The sequence below is a fragment of the Zalophus californianus genome, chromosome 1 (genome assembly GCF_009762305.2).
Source record: "Zalophus californianus isolate mZalCal1 chromosome 1, mZalCal1.pri.v2, whole genome shotgun sequence".
NCBI classification, from domain to species: Eukaryota; Metazoa; Chordata; class Mammalia; order Carnivora; family Otariidae; genus Zalophus; species Zalophus californianus.
The window spans coordinates 94,550,948-94,575,988 of NC_045595.1; the positions used below are offsets into that span (position 1 = coordinate 94,550,948).

General features: G+C 38.0%; 1 protein-coding gene across 7 annotated transcripts in view; it reads right to left on the reverse strand.

Annotated features, from left to right (window-relative positions):
- The window catches only part of CEP70 (centrosomal protein 70), a 115,753-nt gene that overhangs the window by 24,008 nt on the left and 66,704 nt on the right, over positions 1 to 25,041 (reverse strand). For all 7 annotated transcript variants that reach the window (XM_027582711.1, XM_027582708.2, XM_027582706.2 and 4 more), the window contains 5 exons: positions 22,648 to 22,735; positions 22,454 to 22,542; positions 21,032 to 21,106; positions 12,111 to 12,216; positions 2,560 to 2,730 (listed from right to left, as the gene is read on the reverse strand). In XM_027582711.1, the coding sequence (XP_027438512.1) occupies positions 2,560 to 2,730; positions 12,111 to 12,216; positions 21,032 to 21,106; positions 22,454 to 22,542; positions 22,648 to 22,735 (529 nt within the window). The remainder of the gene's footprint in view (positions 1 to 2,559; positions 2,731 to 12,110; positions 12,217 to 21,031; positions 21,107 to 22,453; positions 22,543 to 22,647; positions 22,736 to 25,041) is intronic.

The window sequence follows — 25,041 nt, forward strand, 5'->3', positions numbered from 1 at the left end:
GGCCACAAAGAACTTACATAGTTTCTCAGTTTGGATCCTGATTCCGCAGTAATAAATATCTGAAGCACTGCCTAAAATCCATGAGTTACTTCAGTAGCAGAGCCACTAAATTTGTCTCAGGGGTCCTTGGACTATTCTAATTACACAGCTTACTCTCCTTGTCGCCTTCTAGTGGAAAAACTATACAGTATCAAGAACTCACCACCACTGTAAAGCTTTTTTTGGGGGTTCTGCCTCCTCCAGAATCTGGAGCACAAGTCATCTACCTCATTTACTTGGCACTTCATAACGGGCTGTTTTTTTAAAGATTTTATTTATTTATTTGAGAGAGTGAGAGAGCACAAGCAGGGGGAGGGGCAGAGGGAGAGGGAAAGCCTTCCTGAGCAGGGAGCCCAATGCACGGCTCCATCCCAGGACGGGATCATGACCTGAGCTGAAGGCAGACGCTTAACCGACTGAACCACCCAGGTGCCTCCTTTCATGGGCTGTTTTTATGGCATTCATTTCTTCTAATGATATCTTGAATGGTTAAATTATATTTCGTGTTTTTTAGTAAGTTGTATCTCCAATTAGTCTGAATCTTGTGTCCATTTTTTAAAAAGACTTTATTTGAGAGAGAGAGAGAGCATGAGCAGGGGTAGAAGCAGAGGAGGAGAGAGAGAGAATGTGAAGCAGACTCCATGCTGAGCGCAGAACCAATGAGGGGCTTGATCCCACAACTTCGAGATCAAACCTGAGCCAAACTAGGAGCTGGATGCTTAACTGAGCCACCCAGGCACCTCGTGTTCATCTTTTCTGATTACCTCCCCAATGCCTTGAACATAGTAAATCATCAGTAACTATCCGTTTATTTGATTCTTCCTTTTGTGTCCTTTCTCTTCTAGTCTTTTACCTTCTCTTGGGAAGACTGGGCATATTCTAGTCCATCTTCCTTGAGAGGAAATGAAGTAGGGTTAGCACAGTGGGGCACCTGGGTGGCTAGTTAGGTGTCTGACTCTTGGTTTCGGCTCAGGTCATGATCTAATGGGTCATGGGATCAAGCGCCACATTGGGCTCCCTGCTCAGCAGGGAGTTTGCTTGAGGATTCTCTTCCTCTGCCCCTCCCCCAACTTGCTCACTTGCTCTCTCTCTCTCAAATAAAAAAATAAATCTTTTTAAAGTGGGGTTAGCACTATTTCTTCCTACTGGGAGAACCCCCTGACAAGCAGTGACTGGGTTTACATAATTAACCATGGTTTACATAATTAACCACTAATTATTTACCCTCTGCTAAGATATGAACTGGAGAGACTCAGGTGTATAAGATAGGTATATTAATCTAACACTATCACTCAATTAAAATGTTTTCTATTTTATAGCTCTATCCGATCCCTATATAAAAAGGGAAGGTGAAATTAGGCTAATGTGAAGATTCTTTCATCATTACAGGTATGTTTTCATTAATTTTTTAAAATTCAATATCATCATCTTCATTTTGTTGTCTTGGAATTTGTTATTCTGCTTCATTCTTTTGACAAATATTGAGCACTCATTATGTATCAGGAGGTTCCCTGGGACATATCAGAGAATAAAAAAAGGTAAAACTCATAAAGCTTATACATTCTTACACATATCTTCTGTATCATTTATACTTCATGCAGGAAGGCTTCTGTTGACAAACACTGTTACTGAATCGCATCTTCATGAACAGAGGTAGTGCTATATACATTAGTTATTGAAAAATCTAAAGATCAGGGGTGCCTGGGTGGCTCAGTCGGTTAAGTGTCTGACTCTTGATTTCAGCTCAGGTCATGATCCCAGGGTTGTGAGATAGAGCCCTGCGTCAGGCTCCATGCTCCATGGAGCCTGCTTAGAATTCTCTCTCTCCTTCTCCCTTTGCCCTTCCCCCCTCTCTCTAAAAAAACAAAGAAAGAAAAATCTAAAGACTAAAGGGAACAGAAACTAAATATTAATGTTAGCAATTCACCTTTCAGTGAACTACTCAACAAAAACTGAAAAACCTGAAGATACACAATAAATACACAATAACTCTAGAAAGTGAAGAAATTTTTATCTTTCATGGATAGAATAGGTAAAAGTAGTATTGGCTGCTACTGAACTATTAACTGCTCTACAGCATAGGCAGATGTGGACAGTTTTGAGAGAAGGAAAATGATTTAAAATATGAAGAGGAAGAAAATCCCCAGTTAAAATGGAATGAAGGATAAAACATTACATCTCAAGAGAAGTAAGGGCCAGGAAAATCTGTAGCATGGAGATACCAAAAAGAGGAAGATGAAGGTAGAACAGGGAAGGGCCCAGAAGTGCAAAACAGATTTTCAACATGGCAACAGGCCTAAAAAAAGTATTTGGTAGAACTTTACAGGAGGTAAAGCTTATAGTAATGACAACATCATATAGGTAGTACTTAAAACTGATATGGTAAGTAGCAAGTTTTAAGTTTTAAATAAGCTAAGCTATACAGCTAAAACAAACAAAAAAATGAAGCCTAGTCCTATTAATAAAGCCCAGAGACTCCAACAGATTTTCAAAGCATGTAAAAAATATTCAACCCCTTACCTTTAGGGAAGTCAGTTGATCTGCCCACATTTCTATTATAGGAATAAGATGCTCAAATCCACAATCCTGAACAAGATCTTTATTAAAATGTTGGGCTCCTCCTTTGCTCTGTTTATAAATTATTAGTGGAGCTCTTGGATTGTGAACAATTGAATTGATGCTATTCAGAACCTTTAAAATAAAGAATGTTTTTAAGTTGAAATATTTATCATAGTCTTATCAAGGTGATTTAGGTTAAGGGAGTGCTTTATATGTCAATGTATCATCATTTTCAGAATTAATTTTAGGCATTAAGAGGTCCTTTAATAGTACTGACACCTGTAATGTTTTAGAAGTACAAGAGTTTTATCAACATAATTAAACATATAAGTTCTAATGAGAACCAGACACTTCAAAGAAAAGCTAAAATGCATTTTCAAATGATTTGGACTTTAAAGTAGATTATGAATGACCTATTACAATTCACACAGGTAAAAATAATCATCAATACATCCTTAGCTAGAGTCTCACATTTCTCTAATTCTATCTCCTCGTATTTAAGCTAAATCAGATGTTGAAAGGGGGCATTTTCCTGTTGTTTCATAACTTCAGTTAAAGTTCAAAGTTCAAGGACAATGAATAATAAAGTCCAACACATTCTATACAGAAATCCTGGAAACATGCCAATTCTGGAAATCCCAGATCCAATTTAGAGAACTAATCCTTAAAATGCTGTTCCTCTACAACCACTCTCAGTACCAAAATCTGTATTAATCAAGGTTCTACAGAGAAACAGCAACAATGTGTATGTATATAAATATACCTAAAAAGATTTATTATAAGGAATTGGCTCACACAATTATGGAAGCAGGTAAGTCCCAATTACTGCAGTAGGCAAGCTTGGACCCAAGGGAGCCAATGGAGTAGTTCTAGTCTGAATGCCCATGGGCTTGAGACCCAGGAAGAGACAGTGCTTCAGTTCAAGTTTGAAGGCAGGAAAAAAATTGATGTCCCAGCTCAAAGGCAGTCAGGCAAGTGGAGCTCCTTACTCAGCTTCTCTGTTTTAGTCAGGTCTTCAAATGATTGAATGAGACTCACTCACATTAGGGAAGGCAATCTGCTTTACCCAGTCTGCCAAATCAAATGTTAATCTCATCCATAAACACCTCACAGACATATTCAGAATAATGTTTGACCAAGTATCTGGGCACCCTGTGTCCCAGTCAAGTTGATACATAAAATGAACCATCATAAATACCCACATAATCTCTACCTAGATTTAACAATTATTAACAGTTTCCCATATATGCTCACGTAGCTGAATTTTCTAAAGAAAACAGACATGATAAAACTTTACCCTCAAATACTTAAGTATGCATCTCTTAAAAGTAAGCATATTCTCCTACAAAATCCTAACACCATTATTATACATAAGAAATTTAACAGTAATTAGAGGCGCCTGGCTGGCTCAGTCAGTTAAGCATCTGCCTTTGGCTGAGGTTATGATCCCAGAGTCCTGGGATGGAGTCCCACATTGGGCTCCGTGCTCAGCGGGGAGCCTGGTTCTCCCTCTCCCTCTGCCGCTCCCCCTACTTGTTCTCTCTCGTTTTCTCTCTCAAATATATAAATAAATAAAATCTTAAAAAAAAAAAAGAAATTTAACAGTAATTCCCTAATATCATCAATGCCTGGAGTAAATCTTAAGTATCTTAATATGTACAATATGTGACTATAACCCCTCTGCCAAAAGCTATGAGTTCTACCAAGGAGAGGAAAGGAAGACCCAAAACAGCAAGTTTAAACAAAGAAGAGTAAAGCCATTTCTTTATTTACTACCATCAAGTCCAGACCATTTAATAAATAGCTATGTAAGTATAAAAACAAGATACTATTTTGATCTCAAATCTTTATCCCTACTCACACTTCAAGCTATAACTCACAGGTCTCTTGGTACTAAGATTTCAGATGTTTACTGAGGTGTTTTTGTTTTGAGTTCAAGAGAGTATTTCAACATTTTCTTCTCTTGTATTTAAACACATTTCAATGGAAAAATTAATTCCCCTCCACAGAATTACTGATGACAGCAGAGCATATTCTTATGACTTGATCACAATCAGGTGAATGGCAGCAAAATATATATTAACAGTGAGGAAACAGTAAAATGACAATTACGAGAGAGATGGGAATTAAAAAATAAAAATAAAAAATAGGTCTTATCTATTCAGAAACAGTTTGTAGATACTGACAAACTCTTGCTATGGATAAAAACTGTATCTTAAGAGTAATCATTAGATAAATAGAAAAGAATTAAGATGACAAATGTCCGAAGTACTTGAAGAGGAAAAAAGACAAATCTCAACCTAGCAAATGTCAGGAAAAGAACAGAACCAAAAACCATATATAGAAAACAGAAAGATGTCAGGAATAAAAGTAGATATATGAGTTGGTCTCAATATCCATGAATGGTTTAATTCCCTTGTTAAAGGACAAAGCCTCTCAAATTGTATCTAAGAAACAAGATGAAATAAAAGAAATTCAGCTATATGCTGGGTACAAGAGAGTTATCAAAACAAAAACAAAAAAAACAGTTTTCAGAAAAGTGCCTGGAAATAAAATCAACTCAGAGATATATGAATAACCAGCAACAATCAATTAGAAAATGTAATGGAAAAAGGGATGCTATTCTCAATAGCAATAAAAGTTATAAAATACCTAAGAAAATAAACCTAACAAAAATACTCAAGAGCTAAATTTAAAAATATATAAAACTTTATTCAAGGCTACAAAGGAAGGCCCACGTAAAATCAGAGACATATTTCTGAATGAGATGATTCAAAACTATAAAGGTGTCACCTTTCCAAATATTAATCTAAAAAGTTAATCCAATTATAGTTCATCTCAATAGGATCTATTTTTGATTTTGACAAATTGTTCATCCAGAAGAATAGCAAAGGAAAAATTTTTATAAGAACAATGACAAGATTCTTACCCTAAAAGGTATCAAAACCTACTATAAAATTACAGAAGTTAAAAGAATATGCAAATAGTATAAAAATGGAACAGACTAGAGAGTCTAGACACAAACCTATACATATGAGTAGATATGATAAAGGTTTCATTTCAATGAAGTAGAGAAAGAATGGTCTATGAGAAACTGTAAACTCAAATGCCTCTAGAAGCAAAATAAGACCATGACTGAGTGAAACAAGGATGACCAAGGGCTGTAGCTAACTGAAGAATACAGGCCCATATGTGACAGGGGAGAGGCTTATGCCTATGATATCTGCCCTGATAATGACTATGCAGGAATTTGTTGCCAGATTCTGTGGCTTTTCTTTTCTTTTTTAAAGATTTTATTTATTTATTTGACAGAGAGCTCACACACAAGCAGAGGGAGCCCTATGCGGGGCTTGATCCCAGGACCCTGGGATCATGACCTGAGCTGAAGGCAGATGCCCAACCAACTGAGCCACCCAGGCGCCCCTGGATTCTGTGGCTTTTTAAGAGAAGCTTAGAAATAAGCTTAGAAATAAGAACTTAACAAATAAAATATCTTAATTTTTAAAAGATTGGCAATTAATTCAAAGTTTAAAAAACCCTGTGTGGGTCTAATAAAATATGAGCACAGGCCTAGTTCAGTCAGTAAATAGGCTTAATCACTCATCTATTCAATAAATGGTCTATAAAACCAGCAAGGTTAGATCTCTACATCATGCCACATAGAAAATTAAAGTTCATATGGACTATATATCTAAATAAAAACAAAACTATGTAAGGACCTTAAGAAAATAGATTTACATATATAATAATAACAGCAACAATAATAATAATTATACCAACAACAGCAACAACACAAACAATAAAAAGGGAAATGGCTTAAGGGAGGAGAAGAGGAAAAAGGATTATAAGATCCTTTATTTTTTATTACACTTAGTTAATAAAATTTTATTATTTATTTATTTGAGAGAGAGAGAGAGAGAGAGAGAGCACGAGAAAGAGAGAGAGCATGAGCAGGGGAGAAGGGCAGAGGAAGAGGGAGAAAGAGACTCCCCACTGAGCAGGGAGCCCAATGCGGGGCTCAATCCCAGGACCCTGGGATCATGACCTGGGCCGAAAGCAGATGCTTAACTGACTGAGCCACCCAGGTGCCCCAAAATCTTAAAAATCTTATCAGCTTTTTACTACCCTGCTTTGAATTAGGCCAAAGTCTTTCAAGGAGTAAGACAAAATCTAAGTCAAGCTACCTACAATGTTTTTAGCCAAGAAGATAGGTCATGGTAAGACAGGATAAGCACACACAAATACAAATATTCCTTACCACCTGATAACTTAGTAAACTGAGATGGAAACCAAGCTTCAAATACATTAATAGTAGGGGATTTTAACACTCTACTTACATCAATGGACAGATCATCTAAAGAGAAAATAAACAAGAAAACAAGGCTTTGAATGATACACTGGACCAGATGGACTTAACAGATATATTCAAAACATCCAATCCTAAAACAGCATAATACACATTCTTTTCAAGTGCACATGAACATTCTTCAGAATAAATCACATATTAGGTCACAAAACAGGCCTCAACAAATAAAAAAAGACTGAAATTATACCATGCACCTTTTCTGACCACAATATTATGAAACTAGAAAGTCAACCACAAGGAAAAATCTGAAAGAGCACAAATACATGGAGGTTAAACAACATGCTACTAAATAATGAATGGGTCAACCTGGAAATAAAAGAAGAAATTTTTAAAAATACATGGAAACAAATGAAAATGAAAACCCAATGGTCCAAAATCTTTGAGATGGAGCAAAAGCAATCCTAAGAGGGAAGTATATAGCAATACAGGCCTACCTCAAGAAGCAAGAAAAAAATCTCAAACAACCTAACTTTACACGTAAAGGAGCTAGAAAAAGAACAAATGAAGCCTAAAGCCAGGAGAGGGAAGGAAATAATAAAGATTAGAGCAGAAATAAATGCCATAGAAACTAAAAAAACAATAGCACAGATCAATGAAACTAGCACAGATCAATGAAACCAGGAGCTGGTTCTTTGAAAAGATCAACAAAATTGGTAAACCTCTAGCCAGGCTTATCAAAAAGAGAAAGGACCCAAATAAATAAAATCACAAATGAGAGAGAAGTAACAACCGAAAGCACAGAAATATAAACAATTATAAGAGAATATTATGAAAAACTATATATAGCCAATAAATTGGACAACCTAGAAGAAATGGATTCCCAGAAACAATTACCAAAACTGAAACAGGAAGAAATAGAAAACTTGAACAGACTGATAGCCAGCAAATAAAATGAATTAGTAATCAAAAAACTCCCAACAAACATAAGTCCAGGACCAGATGGCTTCATATGCAAATTCTACCAAACATTTAAAGAAGAGTTAATACATGTTTTTCTCTATTCCAAAAAATAGAAAAGGAAGGAAAACTTCCAAATTCATTCTATGAGGCCAGCATTACCCTGACACCAAAACCAGATAAAGACACCACACACAAAAAAAAGAACAGGCCAGTATCTCTGATGAACATAGATGCAAAAATTCTCAATAAAATACCAGCATACCGAAGCCATAAAAAGGAATGAGATCTTGCCATTTGCAACGACATGGATGGAACTGGAGGGTGTTATACTGAGTGAAATAAGTCAATCAGAGAAAGACATGTATCATATGATCTCACTGATATGAGGAATTCTTAATCTCAGGAAACAAACTGAGTGTTGCTGGAGTGGTGGGGGGTGGGAGGGATGGAGTGGCTGGGTGATAGACATAGGGTAGGGTATGTGCTATGGGGAGCGCTGTGAATTGTGCAAGACTGTTGAATCACAGATCTGTACCTCTGAAGCAAATAATGCAACATATGTTAAGAAAAAAGAAAAAGAAGAAGATAGCAGGAGGGGAAGAATGAAGGGGAGTAAGTCGGAGGGGGAGACGAACCATGAGAGACGATGGACTCTGAAAAACAAACTGAGGGTTCTGGGGGCGGGGGATGGGTTAGCCTGGTGATGGGTATTAAAGAGGGCACATTCTGCGTGGAGCACTGGGTGTTATGCACAAACAATGAATCATGGAACCCTACATCAAAAAAAAAAAAAAGAAAAGAAAAGAAAAACAGGGTTCTAGAGGGGAGGGGCATGGGAGGATGGGTTAGGCTGGTGATGGGTATTAAAGAGGGCATGTTCTGCATGGAGCACTGGGTGTTATGCACAAACAATGAATCATGGAACACTACATCAAAAAATTAATGATGTAATGTATTGTGATTAACATAACAATAAAAAATTTTTAGAAAAAGAAAAAAAAATACCAGCATACCGAATCCAACAATACATTTAAAAAATCATTCACCGCAATCAAGTGGGATTTATTCCTGGGTTGCAAGGATGGTTCAATGTTTGCAAATCAATCAACATGATACATCCCATTAATAAAAAGAAAGGATAAGAACCATATGATCATTTCAACAGACGTAGAAAAAGCATTTGACAAAGTACAACATCCATTCATGATAAAAACCCTCAACAAAGTAGGTTTAGAGGGAAAATACCACAACATAGTAAAGGCCATATATGAAAAACCCACAGCTAATACCCTACATGGGGAAAAACTGAGAGCTCTTCCTCTACAGTCATAAACAAGACAGAGATGTCCACTCCTACCACATAGTACTGGAAGTCCTAGCCATAGCAGCCAGACAACAAAAGAAATAAAAGGCATTCAAATCAGCAAGGAAGAAGTGAAACTTTCACTATTTGCAGATGGCAAGACACTATACATAGAAAACCTGAAAGAATCCTCCAAAAAACTGCTAGAACTAACAAACGAATTCAGTTGAGTCTCAGGATACAAAACCAATGTACAGAAATCTACTGGATTTCTATATACCAATAATGAAGCAGCAGAAAGAGAAGTTAAGAAAACAATCCCATTTGCAGGGGCACCTGGGTGGCTCAGCTGGTTAAGTGGCTGCCTTCAGCTCAGGTCATGATCTCAGGGTCCTGGGACTGAGGCCCACATAGGACTCCCTGCTTAGAGGGGAGTCTGCTTCTCCCTCTGCCCTTCCCTCCCCCCCCACCCCAGCTCATGTGCGCTCTCTCTCTCAAATAAATAAAATCTTAAAAAAAGGAAAAAAAAAGAAGGAAGGAATGAAACAATCCCATTTACAATTGCACCAAAAACAGTAAGATCGCTAGGAATAAACCTATCCAAAGAGGTTTAAGACCTGTACTCTAAAAACTATAAAATACTGATGAAAGAAACTGAAGATGATACAAAGAAACAGACATTCCAAACTCATGGACTGGAAAAACAAATACTGTTAGAATGTCTATACCACCCAAAGCAATCTATACATTTAATGCAATCCCTGTCAAAATACCAACAGCATTTTTCATAGTGCTATAACAAATAATCCCAAAATTTGTATGGAACCACAAAAGACTCTGAATAGCCAAGCAACCTTGAAAAAGAAAAACAAAACTGGAGGCATCACAGTTCTGGACCTCAAGTTATATTACAAAGCTATACTAATCAAAACAGAATGGTACTGGCACAAAAACAGACACCTAGATCAATAAAACTCAGAATAGAAAACTCAGAAATGAACCCATAATTATACAGCCAATTGATCTTCGATGAAGAAGAAAAGAATATCCAATAGGGAAAAGGTCTCTTTAACAAATGGTTCTGGGAAAACTGGACAGCAACATGCAAAAGAATGAAACTGGACCACTTTTTTACACCATACGCAAAAATAAATTCAAAATGGATTAAAGACCTAAATGAGAGACCTGAAACCATAAAAATCCTAGAAGAGAATACAGGCAGTAACTTCTTTGACATTAACTGTAGCAACTTCTTCCTAGATATGTCTCCTGAGGCAAAGGAAACAAAAGCAAAAATAACTGGAACTACATCAAAATAAAAAGCTTCTGCACAGAGAAGGAAACAAGGCAACCTACAGAATGGGAGAAGATATTTGCAAATGATATATCTGATAAAGGGACATATCCAAAATATATAAAGACCTTATACAACTCAACACCCAAAAAACAACCTAGTTAAAAAATGGGCAGGATATGGGGGCAATCTGGCTGTGACATCTGTCACTCCACTGATCGCCAGGATTGATTCAGCTGATCTGGCTGGCTAGGAAGTGTCCCCTTCTTCCCTCACCACTCCATGTACATCCCTCCCGAAGCTGCAGGTTTGGTCAAAGAGGATGACCTTCCCCGATTGAGGAGGACTGTTCTTCAGTCAAGGGTATACAAGTAGCTGCATTGCCCTACTAGGACCTCCAAACAAGCTCTCAAGGTCCATCTGTAGGACAATGTAGAGTGGTCAAGTTTTCAAGGCTCTAGACCACATCCAAATGAGGCCCCACATGTGGCAGTCTGCCTTTCTTTAAAAAGGGGGGGAGGGGCAGAAGATATGAATAGATATTTTTCTGAAGAAGGCACAGATGGCTAACATACACATGAAAAGATGCTCAACATCACTTACCATCAGGGAAATGCAAATCAAAATTACAACAAGATATCACCTCACACCTCACAAAATTACAACAAGATATCACCTCACACCTCACACATATCACACCTCATAAGATATCACCTCACAAGATATCAACAACACAAGAAACAAAAGGTGTAGGGGAGGATGTGGAGAAAGAGAAACCCTTGCGCACTGTTGGTGGGAATACAAACAGGTGTAGCCACTGTGGATAACAGTATGGAGGTTCCCCAAGAAGTTAAAAATAGAACTACCCTAGGATCCAACGACTGCACTACTCGGTATTTACCCAAAGAATACAAAAATACTAACTCAAAGGGATACATGCACTCTGATGTTTATAGCAGCATTATTTACAATAGCCAAATTATGGCAACAGCCTATGTGTCCATCAATTGATGAATGGATAAAGAAGATGTGGTGTGTGTGTGTATATATATGTATGTATATACATATGTGTTTGTGTGTACACACACACACTGAAATATTACCCAACCATAAAAAAGAATGAAATTTTGCCATTTGCAATGACACGAATGGAGCTAGAAAGTATTAAGTGAAATAAGTTAAGCTAAGTGAAATAAGTCAGAGAAAGACAAACACCACATGATTTCACTCATATGTGGAATTCAAGAAACAAAACAGGGGCGCCTGGCTGGCTCAGTCAGGGGAGCATGTGACTCTTGATCTCAGGGTTGCAAGTAGAGATTACTTAAAAATGTAAAAAATTTTAAAAATTAAAAAGAAAACAAAGCCAAAAAGGGAAAGTAACTAGAGAGAACAAACTGATGGTTACCAGAAGGGAGGTGGGGGGGGGGGGGGGGAGGAAATGGGTGAAATAGGCGATAGGGATTAAGGAGTGCACTCATTGTGATGAGCACCGGGGTTTGATTGCATGGAAGTGTTGAATCACTATATTGTACACCTGAAACTAATATTAGACTGTATGCTAACTGGAATTCAAATAAAAAGTTGAAAAAAAAAAAGAAACCAAGGTTCACTACAAATAACCAGTCTCTTTGCCAGTTGTTCAATACCTGAAAGTATCTCTGGTCAATTAGGGCCTGCTGCTGGTTATCTTTGCTGGGTTCATCTAGTTTCTCTGGGTCGTCTGCCTTTTTTTGACTGATAAGATCCTGTAATCTAAAGGGGAAAAAAATAAATCAAAATAATATAAAAAATACTTTCCTAGACACTGGATTAAGACAACAAACTGAGTCAATGATTCAGCTACCCTCCAACATCTTTAAATTAATTTTTTAAAGATTTATTTGAGAGAGAGAGTGTGTGTGCATGAGCAGGGGGTGGAGTGGAGGAATGGGCAGAAGGAGAGGAAGTGGAGAGAATCTGAAGCAGACTTCCCCGATGAGGGCAGAGCTGACACAGAACTTGATCCCATGACCCCAAGATCATGACCCAAGCTGAAATCAAGAGTCTGACTGAGCCATCCAGGCACCCCAACCCTCCAACAGCTTTATGTCATATTTACATATATATACATTTTATACACACACATTTTTTAAATTTAATTTTGTAAGTCATATTGTCACTGGAAAACAAGAATGTCCCCTCAATAGACCACAAATTAGAAGAAATCGCTGAAAACAAAAGGGATCAGACTGAAGAAGAAAGTTCTAACCACACCCCAACACTTGCAAAAAGTAGAATAGGAAAGAACTACAGGAAATGATGAAAGCAACTTCCAAAGTACTCTAAGATTGGAGGCTATAGGTAAAGGGAGCAAGGAGCAATGCTCAGGGCAATTTGGGCACTGTAGCAGCAAGAACTAGACAGTATGGTTCTTCCTTCTTTATACTCCATTTGTACCAAAGAACAACCAACAGTGATGACTGGGCTAGTCAAGAGGGCATGGAAACCCAAGAGACCACTGTTCCGGGTGGCTACCAGAAATCTGACAAAGTTTCTTTGCCTAGAAACCTATGTATGAGTGTATCCACCTAGTAGCAAACCCTTTCCCTTCGCCAAATATCTCTTACGTCAGGCTGTAGTAAACATTCTCCTCCCACCCACCATGCCTCTGGAAAAATGTAGTCTCTTATTAAAACCCATTTCAAATTAACCACATTAAATTTGAGTATGCCTATCAGTTTCCTGCAAAACCCTGACCCATTAAATCCATTCATGACTCATTAATGAGCTTGACCTGTATTTCTAAAATAGAATAGCAATATTCCTGGGCACTTGGGTGGCTCCATCAGTTAAGCATCAGACTCTTGATCTCAGCTCAGGTCTTGATCTTGGGGTTATGAGTTCAAGCCCTGAGTTGGGCTCCACACTTGTTGAAAAAAAAAAAAAAGCACTATTCCATCATGTCATTTGCCGGCTAAAAAACAAATCAATGGTGGGGCACCTGGGTGGCTCAGTGGATTAAGCATTGGACTCTTGGTTTCGGCTCACATGTTGATCTCAGGGTCTTGAGTTCAAACCCCGCATGGGCTCTGCACTCAGCCGGGAGTCTGCTTCTCTCTCTCCCTTTCCCTCTCCACCCGCCCCCGGCACCCTCTCATCCTCTGCCTGTCTCTCTCAAATAAATCAATCTTAAAAAACAAAACAAAACAATCAATGGCTTCCCACTGCTCTGTGAACTAAATCTAATCTTCTTAGGGCAGCATTTGAACAGCTCAATGCCAGTAGTTGTTACCCAATATTCCTCATGACTCCCTTCTTACCTCATCTCTTACTATTATCCTACAATTATCTACTCCAGTCATATGTATTACCCTTCATCTTCACTCAATTGCTTTTCTCTGCTCTCTGATGAGTATATGCCAAAAGCAAATTAATATTAATAAGTGGAATTAGTTCTAGGTAAAAAGTCAATCTCCTTCATCCAGTAGATATAAAGACCTCACAATCCATTTTCCCTTTTTTTTTTAAGATTTTATTTATTTATTTGACAGAGAGAGTGAGAGAGAGAGCGTGTACGTGAGAGGGAGCACAAGCAAGGGATGCTGCAGAGGAAGAGGGGGAAGCAGGCTCCCCGCTGAGCAGGGAGCCCAACATGGGGCTTGATCCCAAGACCCTGGGATCATGACCTGAGCCGAAGATAGTTGCTTAACCGACTGAGCCACCCAGGCACCCCTCACAATCCATTTTCCACCTGACTTCCCATCTATTTACCAAATTCATATACTTTACAGTTTTGCTTAAGGCAGTGCCAGGAGCATATTATCGAGAATACAAACGGGACACAGAAAAGCCAATATGCTCTCTAATGGGAATACAAGAAAACGGATACATCTGTATTTAAATATTAGTTAACCTTTCACTCAGGTGAAAATGTTTAACTTATCATTGAACTGTTTGCAAGTCTGATTAATAAATGTTATGCCATAGATATGTAACACTTTAGCTGTCAGTATAGTAACCTAAATATATAATTTAAAGTACTAGTTACAGTCACTCTGGGAAATATGTGATTCAATTAACTATATGAATAAAGATATACCCTCACTCAATGACAATAATCAACTTATTAGGGTGGTGATGATGATAATTGCGTTTATTGAGAACATTCTCTATAAAGAACTCTTTTAAGCACTTTACACTGTAAAAGAAGATTTCAAAATGGAGCAAGCAAGCCTAGCTAAGAGTCTCTTAAAATAGGGTTAGGTGGCCAAAAGGGAGGAGGATTTTAGGCATATCCTAATAGGAAGAAACTAAACTTTGAAAAAACTTTTCAGCCAGCTGTGGCCCTCAGTCCTCCTCACCATGATAGTTTCAATACCTCACATGCAGATTAAATTAGCTCAACCCATCCCAGTTAACCTAATTTCAATCCATTTTGCATAGAGGACCTAAAGGAGAATGGCACTTATTACCTTTCACCTTTATAATTCTGCCTCCTCTTTGTCTCCCTCAGAACACAATTCAGGTTTCTACCTGAATCTGTGTCTCCCAGATTGCAATTCTAATTGCCCAAATAAATATCTGTTTAAATTTTCAATCAGTTCCTTCTTGGTTGACAACATGTATACATTTAATCTCATTGTTTTTCTAAGTTTACAGAAGATGAGGATTAGTGAAAGCTAGGGACTCATGGGATATTGACCTTTGGTTTGCCTGGTCTCACAGTAAATATCAGCCAAAGGATAATATTCCTGAAAACTTTGTATTTCTGCAAAACCACAAAGGTAAAAATAACAGAGCTCAGGAGAAAAGTAGTGTTAGAAACCAGACTACATAAAATTGATGCAGCTTGTAACCAGAGAACAACTACTGGTCGGTCCCTCAGGAGGTAAGTTAGCCCTACTATGTCTATAGGTTGCCTCAGGGGATATTAAAAATGCACAGACCACATAGCAGAAATGTTGGCTTGAGAATGCCGAGACCATGAAGATGGAAATGGATCCAACTCCAGGCCGAAGAAGCTGAGGTTAAAACAGTAAAACTTGCCTCCAGCCTGGAGTCTATCTAATACGAAGGGTCAAGGAGGGAGCCCTGGGTGCAGCCTCTCTTAAATTTTCTTAAAATAGAGCTGAAGGGGCAGTTGCCTGTGTACTAGCAAAGGTTTTCCCCTTGCTGAAAGCTGTACTACTGCTATTCTAATTCCTTGTACCTAGGAAAAATCCTGTGAACAATGTAATGTCTATTTTACACTACTAATCATTCCCTTATTTCCCAATTGCATATGATTTCACTGATGTTTTAGAAATGTGTTTTAGCAGTATAGGCTGCACTGAGAAATATGCTAGGGTTATTCTGTTGTCTCCAGAGCAGTGAGCAGGACCTAAAGGCCATAAAAATTCCCTAAGAGTAGCTAAGGGATTCTTCACATACTTAACGGATACTTATTCCATGCAGCCAGCAGCAACAGCTATGATTCTTTGTAGAGTCTGGGAAACACAGCAAACTGCACTTCCAGCTTAAAATGTGCTGTGCTGTCTCCGGTTTTCTATAGACATCTCCATATGATATGTTTCTATGTTCAGATATTTTATAGCTTTTAACTGTGTCTGGATGAGGCCTTTCCATGATTCATGATGACTCCATTCTGGAGATGAGGAATAAGCTGAAAAGTGGAATGCCAATTTTGTTTTAAAAAATCCTGCTTATTGGGGGGCCTGGGTGGCTCAGTTGGCTAAGCGTCTGCCTTCGGCTCAGGTCATGATCCCAGGGTCCTGGGATTGAGCCCCGCATCGGGCTCCCTGCTCCGCAGAGAGCCTGCCTCTCCCTCTCCCTCTGCTGCTCCCCATGCTTGTGCTCTCGCTGTCAAATAAATAAAAAAAATCTTAAAAAAAAAAACAAAAACCCTGCTTCTCTTGCCACAAAGATACAAAACACATACATATATATACCAGTGTGAGCCTCTCAGAGTTATACATTCCCTGAATCCTCTTCGCCACGTTCCTAGGACTTTTTATACGATTAGGATGAAAAGAAGGGTGGTTCCCTGCAATCTATCAACTCCAATGCTACAACTCTGAAGGCAACTGTTTCTTTAGGAGAGAAGTCCAGCTCCAGGCCAAAATCCTACACGCTATCTTTCAGCCAATTACAAAGGCTTTGCCTAGAAAGCCTCATGGGGAAAAGCTGTCCTCCCACATCGGACTTGGAGCACAGCCTATGCACTGCAATCTGTGGAGGGAGCTATTGTCCAGAACTCAGCCCCCCTTACCTCTCCCTTTCCTTGCAACTCCCAGGCCAGCATTACTAGTCCAGGTGCCTCCACCCTGAGGCATCTTTACTGGGGTGACCCTGACTAAGGTACTTTTCACTTCTCCTTATGGGGTGGGGGCAGTCTTAACTAACCTTACTTTTCTCCACTCTTGACTCAGTATTTTCCACTCCCAGGCCCCCACTAGGCCCATGAAACAGCAGGAGTCTTTTGTGCAGGGCTCCTAGGCAGTGAGACGTTTCCTCCTATCAGTGCAGCATGTCATTCACTGACCCTTGCCTGGTGCCATTCCATAGAGGAAAATGGAACACTAAAAATGGAATACTTTTTGGCAGCTTACACTATAGTAGTAAGTGAATAAGCCTTGATTGTTAATTTCTGCTTGGTTCACTGTCCTAACCAACCTCGCCATACATCAACTCAACACTAGAGTGACAGGGTTCTGACTCTGTTCGCCTAGCAAAATATAAATATCACTGAAATTAAATGGGATTAGTGTAGTACCTTTATCTTGTACTGGCAGACCTATTTGATCACCTCCTAACAACCAAATTTTATAATCAACCTTGTTTGTAATATTAAACAAGAAAAGTCCATTTTTTTCCCACGTCAAATAGACTCATTTGATATTGAAGGTGGTTAGTTGAAAGGCAACAAATCTAAAGGAAAAAAACTGAATTCTCTCAGGTTCTAAAAGGGAAAGAGAGAGCCTTTCCCCTCCTTTTCTTGTAGCATTTCCTTTGGAAAACTTGTAGCTGTAAATCCTTTCTCTGTGTCTTTAAGAAGTATGTAAATCTTTTTAAGATTTAAATAAGCCTCTTGCCAAGTTTACATCCTAGGAATGTCTTTCTTTCTTAGGAGCCTTTGAACCACCTTTTTGAAATGTAGACATCTCCCTGTCTCTACGTAGTTTAGCCTAGGCTCCTGGCTCTAGGTTGTAACTTGCTGCTTATCATAAAAAAAACCCGTGAAGCTTTATTTTTCCTTAAGATAAAGACAATTCACATACAATATATGTAATGGATTGTACATGCCTCACTACATAAAAGAATGAGATTTCCTTCTGGTTGTGTAATCTCTTTAGCAGACTGCCTATAATGTACATCACAGTCTGGTTGGATGTTTATTCAGTAATAAAACATTTTTTTCTACATATATGGAGAGGATTCACTGGGCTGACAGGGTATTTTATTTTAAATTATTTGCCTAACATTTAGTTCTTTAGTTCTCTAACATTTATGTTCTTTAAAAGAACACAGTAGTTCTTTAAAAAATATTCTACCTCTGCCATTGCAGAAAATAAGAATTTGAAATGGTTTACCTTAAAAAAATGTTTTTCGTCAGGTGTTTTGTTAGTTCTAATTAGTATGATGGTTAAGAGTTTGAGCTTTGGAGTCAGAATGACTGGGTACAGATCTAATTTCTTTCCAAGTTCTTCCACATACCATCTGTGTGATTGTAGGCAAGTTATCTAACATTCCTAATTCCCTGTTTCCATATCTAGATTCTACAAAAGTTCCAAACCTAAAAAAAAAAATTATTAATTTTTTAAATTCCAAATTTAAATCTCTAAAGCACAATTAAGTTCTTCATAATTCAACAGAAAAATACAGCAGGGATTAATTCTGAATCATAATTTTAAAGGTTAATAGTGAAAAGTCAATCTAAAGACAACAGCCCGAGGGGCGCCTGGATGGCTCAGTCGTTAAGTGTCTGCCTTCAGCTCAGGTCATGATCCCAGGGTCCTGGGACAGAGCCCTGCATCAGTCTCCCTGCTCAGCCAGAAGCCTGCTTCTTCCTCTCCCACTCCCCCTGCTTGCGTTCCCTCTCTCGCTGCCTGTCAAATAAATAAATAAAATCTTTAAAAAAAAAAATAAAAACAAAAAATAAAGACAATAGCCCAAAATGAACAATAAGAAAGACACAGTCGATTCTTGTTATTTGTGGTAGTTATGTTCTATAAAGTCACCATAAACACTGAATTAGCAAAGACTGAGCCATTGCTCCTAGGGTTAATACAGTCAGTTTCCTGCATGCATCTGATAACATTTCCCTCAAGTGATCAATATATAAGCTTGTTTTATGTGTGTCAATGTTTAAAAACACCTTATTTAATATTGTTGATTAATTAACATTGAACTCATAACAGCACTATAACTCATGCCTAAATGAAGTTTATCTAGCACATGTATTTTCTCTGTAAGCCACATCACAGCCTTACTCCCACCCAGGAAAGGCCACCAGACAGTACTTCAACACTATGCTTAGTGGCCATCTTGGAGAAATCACCAGCAAAAAGTGCAAAAATGCAAACAAACAAAAAAGTGGCACTATGACAACAAAAAGGATGCTTGTTTACAGTTGTAAGAGCTGAAACAAGAGGACAGATCCATAACCTTGTTCAACAGCTGGAAATGTGTATGTTGGGCATGTCCTCTCATGATCATGAAAGTGCCACAACTACTGATTTGAGGGTTAAAAATAAATTTCTGCAGGTAGGCAAATTCACAAATATGAAATCTGTGAATAATGAAGCCTGACTACCTATCTCTATGTATACATAAGTGCACATATGTGTATGTGTGTGTGTCTTCCCTAATATACTTGCCTTGAAATGAGTAAAGTTCTTTTGAAGAGGATCAGGACATGCCACTCCAAAATATGCCATTTGACATAAGAAATGTTTTAAGCCAAAGGAATTTGAGACATGGCAGGTGCAGGAAAGGCTCTCTGAGCTCCTCCTCCTCTCCTGAAGCAGGTCATAAGACCCTCATGTAATAGGTGCCCTCCAAAACCCAGAGGAAAGGAGCATCTTTATTTCTGGAGACAGAGGGACTCCAAGAAAGAATCTGAGTTTCCCCCAGTATACTTAGCTCACACCCTTTTGTCCTATCATGTTTTTCTACAACTTTCCACTCTTCAGCAAAAGTAGTATAAGGCGGCTCAAGCTTCACTGTTTCTTCAGGCCTTCATTTCCTTATGAAGACTTTCATATATTCACATATAACATCCACCTACACCTTCTCCTCTTTTTATCTCCTTTCATCCTCCTTTTCCCAGTTGCTTCTCAAGCGGTCTTCCTATCTCATTTCGACACCAATAACTATCTAGTTATTCAGGCCTAAAACTTAAAGGAGTCTTGATTTTTTCCCCCTGAGCTGCCTATATCCATCCAATCTATCACCAAGTCCTACCAGCTCTACCTCCAATATTCCAAACACTTCTCACCTTTGCCACTACTGCCCTCTGTGACCATGTCACCACCACCTCTTGTCCAAACTCACACAACAGCAACTCTCATGAGTACTTATACTACATCAGAATGGTCTTATTTTTTTTTTCATCGTCCTTCTCCCCTCATGTAATCTCCAGGAGGGCAGGGACCTTACTATTTGGCTTATCACTGCAATTTCAGTACCCAGAATGCCAAGCAAATAGTAGGAAGTACTAAAGGTACCCAAAATATTAACAAATAGTAGGAAGGGAAAAAAAGTGAACTAATGAATGCAGCCTTCCCGAACCTTCCATTTCTCTTTTCTTTTTTAGTTTTCCTTCTATCCTATCTTAATTTAACTCGGTATGTTAATCCTTGGATGTCCAGAATATTTGCCTTTCACAGTGGCATGTGTTGCCATGGGAAGGAAGAAACATAGTTGTCCCTGAAAATTAAATCAACTTATGCTAATACAAATGACTTAATACATATAATGCATATATTAACTCATATAATTTTCAAAATATTTCCTCCCAATGCTCCCCACACTACCTCTTCAAGCCCCATCCCCTTGAATGAAAGAGTACACCTAGATAATCTTCAGAAAATACTACCAACTATTTAGGACCAACTTTTTCAAACTCCTCTGAGACTGTGCTTTTCAAAGTCAAGAAAAGTGCAAGTGAGAGATGTGAATGGCTCACTGCATTCATTCTAGTACTTTTAAAGTGTGTTAAGGTTGTGTATTATTCAGGTCACAACTAGCACCAACAAAAATTGGGGTCTTGTCATGTCTAATTTCAATGATTCACTTGCAGTTCCTCTATGGCTTCCAAAGACAATTTTCCAGTTAAAATCTTTGCCCTTATTACATCAGGTAAATGCCTTTTTTTGTTCTTAAGATAAGTATATAGCCAAATCCAACAGAGTAGAAACTGTTTTTAAACTGTGGAACCAGAAATATCCTTTTATGTCATTTCCCCCATCAGTCTGGTAATTTCAAGCTAAGGCCACTATGAGGTAAGCACGAAGTAAACTTACAGGTAATAAAAATAATGTAATACAAAACCATAACGAATCTGTTAACTTTGGTAAGGTATAATTACTTGATGTTTTTCTTAAGGGCTTTCTCCAGTTTCTTCACCTGTTGTTTATAAAGTCTTAATTCATGCTGTGTGGGCCTGCAGAAAATAAATCACATTGAATGCATTCAGTTTATTGAGTAAAACTCTAAGGATATTTAATAAATAAGGTACACCATGTTACTTGTCACAAATATGCTTATTAGAAACCTTAAAATATTTCATGACTGCCAGTGAGGTGTTTATTTGGCCACTGAATTTCTCCTTCCATGTATTCCCTGTTCAAAACTTTTTACCCATTTTGTTTGTTGTTAATCGATTACTTGTTTTTATAGTGAAATATTTCACATGTACAGACAAGAAGAAAGAATAGTAAAATAAACAATGGTATACCCACTACTCGGCTTCACCAAAGTGAAATATTGAGATTTGTTTCGAATTTTTTTATTTTTTAAAAATATTTTATTTATTTGACAGAGAGTAACACAGCGAGAGAGGGAACACAAGCGGGGGGGGGGGGGGGAGTGGGAGAGGGAGAAGCAGGCTTCCAGCTGCGCAGGGAGCCTGATTCGGGGCTCGATCCCAGGACCCTGGGATCATGACCTGAGCCAAAGGCAGTCGCTTCACCGACTGACCTACCCAGGCGCCCCTCAAATTTTTTTTTTTAACTAAAACATTATACACATAGTTAAAACTCCATGTGTGTCCCTGTTAGGTAACCGCTATCCCAAATTCACTGTTCATTATTCCCATGCATGGTTTAAAATTTTTACTACATATTTTACATAGCCACAAATTTACATATCATTATGTGGTAGGTTTTTTTAAACTTTATATAAGTGGTTTCTACTTTAGGTATCAGTTCCCTCTCCATTTAAATATAATCTTTATGAGAACAAGTTATTTATTTTGGTCATTATATTACACCAGAGCTTAGGACCACTGTCTAACTTATAAGAGGTACTCAACAAACACTTGTTAAATGAAAAAAATCTTAACAATGTTCATTCCTTATTATTCCTTGTCAATGTACAGAATGTCATCCTTTTGTGGTGGCATGCTACATATAAATATACCTTGTTGTATGACATTTAAACTTTTTAGTTTTCTTCTCCTCTCATAACACAGGGATAAGATAGTAAGACATTATAAAGAAATTTAGGAATGGGAAACCTGCTGATATAAATCTGAATCTACTCTGCGTTCCCACCCAGTTTTATCTTTTTCAGTGTGGGCTCCTATATTCTCACTTCCCTTCCCTACCTACGTGTGTTCTTCTTCCTTCCATCATATGAGATACAACTAACTAAAATGATTATTAAAAAGTATGAGGTTTCCAAGATTAGTTTTACAGTAAAGGAGCTGGAAAGATTCATTTAACACCCCAAATTCCAGTATGTGTTTACTTTCTAAAAGTTGAATAAAAATTACTTAAGTTTCTCTCACCTGGTTTCCAAATCTTTTTGGAGATTCAGCTTTTCACTTAAAAGTGCATCAATCTTGGATTTCGATTCCTTGAGCTGATTCTGTAATGACTTCAACACATTTCACAGAAAAGTAGTTAACTTTCCTAGATTATTATTTTACTTCCTAGATTATTTTACTTTATAAAAAAGTAATTAGTCTTGTAGTCCCCTTACCATTAGAAGGCCTTTATAAGTTGGTGAGGCATCCAAACTTCTGTAGTCTTTTTCTTCTTCTGACGTACTTTCATTTTCTTTATACTGCCTGTGAAAAGATAAATAGTGCATACTTATGAAAAATCTATCTTCAAAGGAAAAAATACAGCTAACAAAAATCAACCCAATAAATGTTTGATAACCTAAATATGAATTAAAATTTAAGCCAAATTTGCTACTTGTTCTCAGAGAGAATGGTATCAGAACATACTACTACCCAGTATTACAGTATGTATCTGTTCACTATCACCTTTATTTAAAACATAAGATCCATGTGGACCAGAACCTCGTTTTGTTCACCATTGCATCTCAACTGCCTAGAAGAGTATGGGGCATAAAGGGGTGAAAAAGACACTTTTTGAATGAAGAAAGAAAGTGTACTGTTTTTTCTTTCTAGTACTTTTAGGTCACCAAAAAATCTATACGAAAAAAACCACACAGTATGAGTAGACGAGGCAACAGATTTAATAGTCCCAATTCAAGTCCTGACACCATTAACCCAATGCTATTTGAATATATCTCTCAGAATTTGTCTTCTGTCAGAGAAGTATCTATCACTTATATAACACAGGATTGGTGTTAAAAGTAAATAAAATATATTAAAGCACTCATGTCCAGGAAATCAGAAATGAACTTCCAAAGTCACCTGCTTCCATTATCCAAGACCATTTTTAAAATTTCTATCTAAAGAGAAAGATGGAATTAAACAAGGGAGCTTCACTTAACTACTAATTCACTATAGAACCATTTTCCCTGGGGTAATTTTTTAAGTGCCTCTGACATCTCAGAAGAAAATGTGAGCCTAACAGGTTTTATTTCTATGTTACTTTCCTTGGCTCTTCAACGTATCCACCAAGTCAGGGAAATACTAACAGAAATAACTAGCAATATATTTCATGTAATCTATATTGATGCAGTAACACTGGGTAAAAAAAAAAGTAAAATTACATAGCTGAAAGCCTATCATTGAAAATGTACTTTTCCTCTGTTTCAGAGATTATAGCACATTTGCAGTTTTCTAAGACTTCCAACTGGTTAACTCTTGTATTCACATTTCTACTGCCTTGATTGCTGCTTCCTTTCCGAGTTTGCTCATATATGGAGACAGAAAGTAATACCAGTCCATAGTATTCTGAAACTCCCTTCAGAAGACCCTCTGGAAGTCTTCCCAAACCTGTGCCCTAAATTAGAGCCCCCAGATAGTGTACCATAGGTGTGCTGTGCAAAAGGGTTATAGATATGGCAAGATATTCATCCCCCTCAGGACTCAGAACAACTGGGTAGCGTTTAGGGTAGTCAGAGCTCTTGAACCAAGGCGCTTCCGATTTCAGCTTTGTGTGTACCCCAAGTGTGGTACAAAAACATCAATATTTGTGTTTCATAATGAGAAAAACTTTAGACAACACTGCGCTTAATAAATAGGTGTTAAGCGGGGGCTTTTGCCTCTGCAAGAGGCCCTGTCCTGTCTGTGTTCTTGCCTTGGTCTTGCCCCCCTAGCTCTACAGGTACACCTCCTTCTCCTGTGCTTCCTGGGTATCCTATGTAGGCCTCCACATGCCTCATTTTCTCTCCTGTTTCAGCTCTTTCATCTCTCAACTCTTTCATCTTCTTTTCTTTAGTAATGTAATACTTATCAATCATACCCTCCTTTTACACTACTCCTGCTCCTTCAAGTAATAATACCCTATTTATAGATCTCAAAATTCACCTTGAAGTGGCTACAATCTCACTATCAAGTTTGTACTCACTCTTAGAAAGGAGACTATTGGGTTCTATAAAGTCAGTGAACCCTGAAAAACCCTCCTCTTTGGAGACTCTTCATCGCTGCAAAGTATAAATGACTTCTAATTTTTTCATCTGTAAGATTATTTATAATGTAGCTCCTATTTTCTTCCTATCTCCTTCTTCCTTAGTGAGAGACATTCAATCCAAATATCTGGCCTGAGCAAGGTTTTTATAAGCCAAACTATCTCACTTCAGCTAGGCCAGTGATGACAGGATTGCTAAGTGAAAAGGGAGTTCCTTTCTGCCAACGTTCTCATTCCTCAACCCTGGATTTTTACTACAAATTCATGACAACCAAATTCAACACTCCTCCCCAAAATGGACTCAATCCTTTTATCATTTCTAGTCAGAGAACCCCAGTTTGCACAACTTCAGAGGCAACTTCTCATACTATATCCCACATGACGGATTTCAAATGATGGCTTGCTAAATCTTCTCTACTTTTACTAAAAACCCAAACTCTATCATATATCAAGTCAGCCATCAGCAAGCTGCTGCCTGTGGGCTACATGCAGGCCGTGGATTTTTGTAATTAGAGTTTTACAGAACACAGCCATGCCAATTCATTTA